Raw genomic sequence first — 7,892 nt, 5'->3', positions numbered from 1 at the left:
TGCCTGAAAATAGGAAATGGATGGATAATAGATTGGATTGTGATAAGCATGTGACGGAAGAATTCCTATTCATGAATTTATTAGCGAGGGAATGGAAATAATAAAGTTAGACGGTTAGCGACGGACACTCTTAAATAGCGACGGAGTGTTCCGTCACAAATAGCGATGGCTTGAACGTTTCGCCGTAAATAGCGACGGATTGTTCCGTCGGAATTAGCGACGGATTCATGGGATAATTCAACAAACGTTTTAGCGACGGAATTATATAAATTAGCGACGACAGATTTCCGTCGCTCATAGCGATGGATTCAAAAATCCCTCGGTAGCGACGGAATTTTCCTTCTTTAGCGACGGATTTTGTCCCTCGGTAAATAGCTTTTTTTTAGTAGTGTTCGTCGATTTCACCATTCCACTCGAAGGTAAACATCTCGTCGTTTTAGATCTGTTTCCATTTTAAAACCCAAAACACTACGTCACATACGCACTTTAAAGTATGTCACTACGCACTTTACATGTTCAATAAAATTGTAATTCATTGTGCAAAGGGTAATGGGGAATGTTTTCCTTGACGTTATGAAAAGGTTAGGGAAGTCATGAAGAATACACTCATGGGAAATATAATGTGGTAACTGAGGAATTTGAAAGCAAAAATAAGTGCGAGGTTGATTTCTCAGCCGTGCTACGCCAAAAAAGGGCTTTTACAACGCTTAAATTTGCCCTTTTACAGCGGTTTTAAGCGGGTTTGAACCGTTGTAGATCTCGCCGCTGTAAAAGACTTTACAGCGGTTCAAACTACTGTAGAAGATCCCTTATTTACAGCGGTTTATTATAATAACCGCTGTAAGTGCACATCTTTAACAGCGGTTATCTAAATGAAACCGCTGTAATTGGTCTCTCTATTACAGCGGTTTATTGCGGAACCGCTATAAAAAGGATTTTTCTTTTATTCCTATATGCCATCACCTACCATGCTAGTTCAGCCATAAAATCAACAATTTCTAAAGCATATCAACCATGTCCTTAACTTCACCTATCTCTAAATCATAAAATTACAAACTATTTTGTATTTTATTGTGAAGTACAGAAAAAAGAAATATGGAATACATAAAAGAAACTAACCCATAAGCAAGCAAGGTCAACTTAAATATCCATACCTTAAGCACTGCAACACCCTCAGAAATCTTGGCTAATCTTTCTTGTAATTTTTCCTTGTCATAATCTGAAGTGACCTAATCTGTTTATCAAATTCATCACAATATTGAGAAAATTAATACACCTTCCCCCAACTTGAGTGAATTACCTTCATATTGAACAACTCTAGCAAGAATTCAAAAAAAAAACCATCTTCACTGTTCTGTCCTTCCATCTCACAGTAATCTTAATCCGGTACCATCAACAAATATTCATATCAGAAATAAAATTTTAGGAAGAAATTTTATCATTTTCAAGTGCACACATGCCTTGTGATAAAGATGATGAGAGCCTAAAGATAATCATTATCAATTATAGTCTTATTGTGCCAGTAACATATGAGAGATAGCATTGACTTAGCTTTAAGGTCCAATAGCAGAACTGAGATGTACATGTTTTCCCACAAGAGCATTTAATCCAAAGATAACCTTAGCCCTGAAATATACCTGTAATTAATGTTAAACTTGTTAAAAACGCATTTGGCAAATCAACAAGATGAATGTGACTAGTCCTAAAACACAAGCACAAACACACACACACACATGGATAAGCAAAAGAGAGAACTTATTTCTTACCTTGCCTTATTGAAAAAGCCGTTCACCTCATCTCACCAATGCATGGATAAGCATCTATCATCAGTAAAAAATATTAGTTCTAAAGTTTTTATCTGAGAAAGGCGCCAAATATCAACGGAAATTTTTTTCTTAACTATCTTCGTCATTGCCAAATTTTGCACAGAATAAGTATGTAGCCAAACTAAAGAAAGATCAAAATTAAACAAGGCCAAAATCCTATAAAACATGTCATTGTTTCCTAGAGAGGTAATGACTCAAACATGGTTTATTAGGAGCTCAATTGAGTCACAGTCAATAAATTGAAGGTCGGACTAGAATAAGGCTTATTAAGTTTGTGATTTAAGTTATCCAGTATCTGAAACACGAAATTTATGCAAGAGCCAACTAGAATTAAATTCTGACTTATTTTAACCAGCCCGTCAAAAGACCAAGAAAAAGAAGAATTGTATAGTATTTTGATGGTTCCTCACTAAATAATTATAAAGGTGCATTCAAAATTACCTTATGAGGAAGAAGAAACTTGCTTGAGGAGAGGAACGGTGAAACGCTATTAAACTCTGACAACAGGGTGACGAACTACTGCACTAAGCGACGCAAAACAAGAGTGGCAGCGGCGCGGTGGGGATGGTGGCGGCACGACCGTGTGCACTAGTAAGACTATGTTGATCCACAAAAACAAGAGGGATGAGAACTCAAAGTTTACAATGAAACACATTGACAAGTTCAGATATAATAGAAAAAGAAATACAAAGTTCAAATTCTCTGCAACATAGGATCATTGACATGAATATGACTAACAGAATAAGAAAAACTTGCAGTACTAACATAAAAAATAAGCAGGGAAGAATCACAGTGTTAAATACCTCCAATTTAAGGGTTGTTTGTTATAACTTTTTGAACTAAAAAGTGATATGACAAAGTATAAACTATTTACCAGAGGGGAACGGAAAAAGTTTGGATCACTTGCCCTAATGATTAGTCAGAACCAATGAGCTATGGATGGAGTTTTTAGCAAAACTGCAAAAACACCAACGCGTCACACCTAATTATAGAAATCTTGAGATTGTGTCTTCAATGTGAAAGTAACTACAGAAACCCTATCACAACAATTGAAAAGATGAACAAACCTATCACTCCGAAGGGTGAGCTTTACACGAGAGCTTCTGAAACATTAATGGAGAAACATTCAGTAATTAGCATCCAGATAAGAGAACACCAAGTTGCAAACCAAATAAATTTTAATAGGCTTAAATCAGAAACAAAGTAAAAGAACCCTAAACAAACAAACCTAACCTTCCGCCACCGGACGTGACGAGGTTGTTAGGGATTTGGTAGTGAGGGGCCAATGTGCAGGGGAGGCCTTCTCGCAAGGATGCGTTGGAAGGCGTGGAGGAGAAATTGGAGTCGTTGGCCTTCCTCAACTGACCTCAGTTCTGCGACCAAGAACCTTGAGCCAAAGTGGTGGCAAGAACGGCGCAGCAGCGACGATGGCGCCACGATGGGTTGCAGCGGTTGGGAGAAGGAGTACAGCGGTTGAGAGATTGAGGTAGCAGATCGAGTGGTAGTGGAACAAAAATAAGGGTTTTACGAGATTTGGGTTAAGTTAGTGGTTTTTTTTTTTTTTACAGCAAGTTAGTTGTTCTGCAATCTTACAGAATCAATGAATAAATACCATTAAATCGAAAACAATATATAAATCTCACCTGAGCCTAGTGGAAAGTAATTTTGAAATAGCTTAAGGTAACTAGGTTCGAATCTCATGTGGAACAATTTTTAAATCTAGAATTAATTTTTTCACTAAATCTTTTAGGGTGAATATTACAGCGGGATGATCATAAACGTTGTAAATAGTGGAAAAACTTAACCGCTGTTAATAGTAATGACTTTTACAGCGGTTCATATACCGACAGCTGTAAAAGCCTATAATCCGCTCCGTGTTTCTGTTTTTACAGCGGCTACAAAACGTAACCGCTGTTAATGGTAATTGCTTTTACAACGGTTCATGTATCGACCGCTGTAAAAGCCTATAATCCGCTTCGTGTTTCCATTTTTACAGCGGCTACAAAGCGTAATCGCTGTTAATAGTAATGGCTTTTACTGTGGTTCTTGTATTGACCGCTGTAAAAGCCTATAATCCGCTTCGTGTTTCTGTTTTTACAGCGGCTGTGAAAGCAACCGCTATAATTGGGGCGCTGTAAAAGTCCTATTCTGGTGTAGTAGAAAACTTTTAAATGATGATTTATCTCTTGAAACAAATGAGACTTCTCTTAACAACATTGATTGCAATGAAGGAGCTTGCTTGGACAAGTTGCTAATCAACCATGTTTAATCGAAGAGGATAACGTATCCGCAGAGAAGAAGAAGAGGAGGTCATAGATCAAAACGCCAGCTCAAATCACTTTTATCACGATTAAATTTATCTAAATTAATTCTATCTAAAATTAGTTATAATAATGTTGATCCAAATTCTTAATGAGAAATTTAAAAATTAAGTAAATACAATAATAATTTAAAAAATTAAAATTTATAATTATGAAAATATAATTAAAAACTTGAATATATTTTCTTAGCTTCAAAAAGAAAAATGTACATTTTAAGAAACAGGGGTAATAATATAATTTTAACAAAATAATTTTTTTCTGATACGTGACACCCAAATCCTACAATAATTATTTTTTTATTAATATCTGGTACCCTAGACGCTCAACCTATGTTATGTGGGGATCAAACGAGCTCTTCCCAAATACTCAGCCTGTGTTACCCACTAAGTTACACGCTTATAAAAAAAAGAAATCGACTAAATTACCCCTCTTGAGAAATCCTATCCTATAATAAATTATAACATAAAATTATTCAATTTAAAAAAATTCAAACTATTATAAATGACCCATGAGGAAATTTGGGTTAAATAACTCATCATCCAATCACATTTGAGATAAATGAGTTGGAAATAAATTAATAAATAAAATATATAAATTTCAACTCACTTATATTCAATGTGATTGGATAATGAGTTATTTAACCCAAACTTTTCTTGGGTCATTTAGACAACTCCTTAGACCATGTACAATGGTCTCAACAATTTACCCCCTCTCAACACCACTTTTTATCTTCCCAACACTCCACATCATCTTCTCTCTCCAATTCAACACACTCTCAACAATTACCCACTCTAATGGTTTTCATTCAACACCCTACCCCACCACTCACTCTACCTCACCACTTTTTTATTTCATATTTTTATTTAATTTTATATTTTTATTTTATTATTTACATAAAATTACAATTATTATTTTAAATTAAATTAAAACAATAAACACTTAACAATTTAAATTTTTTTTAATATAGACAATAATTTATTTTATTTCCTTAACTTAAAAATGGAAGACGACAAACTAAGCACACAATAATTTATTTTATTTTCTTAACTTAAAATACAAGACAACAAACTAAGCACACAACACACAAATAACGTAATTAGTACGATACAGATCATCTTCAATCACGAAGCATTTGCAAACTTTGTCCATATGTGCTTCACTAGATCTGTTTGCAGTTCGTGATGAACATTCGAATCACGCAACTCGGATCTAGCACGCACATGATTTGCAAAAGCGGGTAACACCTCGATCGAGTATGGTTGCGGTGTACTAGATCCACCTTCCCCAGATTGCTCAAAATCGGTCCATCGTTGAGCATATAAATCTCGTTCATCCTTAACAATCATATTTTGGTATAATCTCGTTCATCCTCAATATTGATTTGGATCTTGATAATCGTTGGGATTTTGATGACGTTGGTTGGGAAAATGATTTGGATCTGGATAATTGTTGGGATTTTGGTAGTTATTTGGGTAGTAAGAAGAATTCTGGGTGTTGTAATGGTGATTGTTGGGATCCATTTCAAAACAAAGGCTAATAGAAAGATAATAAGATGGTGAGAGAGATAATAAGATGGTGAAAAATTTGGTTTTTTTTTCTGTGTCTAAATCAAACGAACCAAGTCTCTATTTATAGAGAAAAAAAAAATCATGAATTTTGGTATAATTTTTTTTGATGAAATAATTGAGTTCAAAAGATAAGGGAAAAAGAAATCCGGCGAAACAATCAGATCCTGACACATGTCACTGCCTAAAAAAAAGCACTCTCTCTCTCCTAAGATAAGGCGCGTCACGCGCCTTTTCTGCGCGTGTATGACACGCGCCTGTCGGTGGCCACTGACCTCGCTCCACGTGGCACACCGCAGGTCTCTCAACAATGTTGAAAATCCTCAACATTTCTCTCCTCCTTCTCTCCTCCACATCACCCTCAACAATCTTCAACAACCACCACAACATCTCAACAATCCTCAACAATCTTCGACACAAATTTTCAACAACCATTGTAAATGGTCTTATAAATATCCCCTTTAATTTTTAAATATATTTCTCCATTTAGATGTTATGTGGCAATCCCCATCTTCAACCACAATACACGTTTTCCTTTTCTAAAATTCTCTCTGTCCTATTTATACACTTGCACAGCACATTTCCCAGTGCACCATCCCTCACTTTGTCTGAGCGAGCACTTGTTTATTTGATCTGAATCTGATCATACCCTAAACCACATCATTAACAATCATGGCTTCCTCATGCTTCTCCTTGAGAACAGTAGCATCTTCCTGTCTGAAACTCTCCAACCTAAGAAGATCATCATTACTCTCAACCTCATCTATCACAACTTCATCAAACCCATTTCTCACTAGAAATCTCAAGCTAAACACCACTTTTTCACCACACTCTCACTCATCACTGTCCACCAGGTCTTTCACTTGTAGAAGCCAAGCTGAACAATCTGACTCAGGTAGTAGATAGATTATAATACAAATTTTGTTAATCTTCATGATGTTGAAGATTTGGTTGATTCTGTGTTGACCCTTTTGATTTCTGTGCTTGATCTTGCAGTCAAAGTTCAAGAACTGAGTGTCTATGAGATCAATGAGCGAGATCGTGGAAGCCCTGCTTACCTTCGGTTAAGTCAGAAAAGTGTCAACTCCCTTGGTGATCTAGTCCCCTTCAGCAACAAGGCTAGTTACATTTAATTTTTTAGATCTTTTGTTCTTATACTCACATTCAATTTTTGATCTGTTGTTAACTTTTCTATGAACTTCAGTTAATTAACATAGCAGCAAAAGTATGAAACTTTTAACCTCCTAAAGTTCCAATTTTGAGTCTTAACTTTGAAGTTTCTTTTTCTAGATTTTGTTCATATCTTCTGCTTATTTGATTCTTCCACTTTATTAGAATTTTGGTTAGGCCTAACTCTACCCCAAAAACTAGTTAAGGGAGATGATTGCTCTACCATTTATGAACACTTAATTGACCATATCTATAGTAGTCAATGTGAGACTCCTCAACCAACTTTGTATGAATTTTCTTGTATTGAACTTTGTTTTGGCTATGGAACTTGCAGTTGTACTCTGGATGCTTGCAAAAACGTGTGGGGATAACAGCAGGGATCTGTGTTTTGATTGAAAACAAAGCAGAGAAGAAGGGGGATAGGTATGAAGCCATATACAGCTTCTACTTTGGGGACTATGGTCACATTTCTGTGCAGGGTCCTTACCTGACCTATGAGGAATCTTATCTTGCTGTGACTGGTGGATCTGGCATCTTTGAAGGGGTGTATGGTCAGGTCAAGCTGAATCAAATTGTGTTCCCTTTCAAGCTATTCTACACATTTTATCTCAAGGGTATCAAGGACTTGCCCCAGGAGCTTCTTGCCAAGCCTGTTGAGCCCAGCCCAGCTGTTGAGCCCAGCCCAGCTGCTAAGGCCTGTGAGCCCCATGCTGTTGTTGCTGGTTTCACTGACTGAAATCACTGAATAATGAAAATGAGGGTTTTTTTGCCCCATGGTTATTGACTTATTAACATGTTTAGCTCAGTTTATTTTTTTTCCGGAAATCAATTTGTTGGGAATTGAGTGGCGCAGCGGAAAAATATTCACTTATGAGAACTGAACAACCTTCAAAGCAAATCCAAATAACCACAGAGGCAATAAAAATAAAGTAGAGACACGAAAATTTTAACGTGGAAAAACCTTCTCAATATGAGAAGTAAACAACCACAAAGTAATCCACTATAACAAA

The 7,892-nt window shown here is 36.1% G+C and overlaps 1 protein-coding gene across 1 annotated transcript; it reads left to right on the top strand.

Moving 5' to 3' along the window:
* The first annotated feature begins 6,232 nt into the window (after positions 1-6,232).
* On the top strand, positions 6,233-7,670 carry LOC130737566 (allene oxide cyclase, chloroplastic-like). Its single transcript, XM_057589378.1, has 3 exons — positions 6,233-6,607; positions 6,709-6,830; positions 7,217-7,670. The coding sequence occupies exons 1-3, from the start codon at positions 6,385-6,387 to the stop codon at positions 7,616-7,618; spliced, it is 747 nt and encodes a 248-aa protein (XP_057445361.1). The 5' UTR covers positions 6,233-6,384; the 3' UTR covers positions 7,619-7,670.
* The last annotated feature ends 222 nt before the right edge of the window (positions 7,671-7,892 follow it).

This window comes from Lotus japonicus, chromosome 2 (assembly GCF_012489685.1).
Source record: "Lotus japonicus ecotype B-129 chromosome 2, LjGifu_v1.2".
Classification (NCBI taxonomy): Eukaryota; Viridiplantae; Streptophyta; class Magnoliopsida; order Fabales; family Fabaceae; genus Lotus; species Lotus japonicus.
This window is presented reverse-complemented; position numbering and strand designations above follow the sequence as displayed.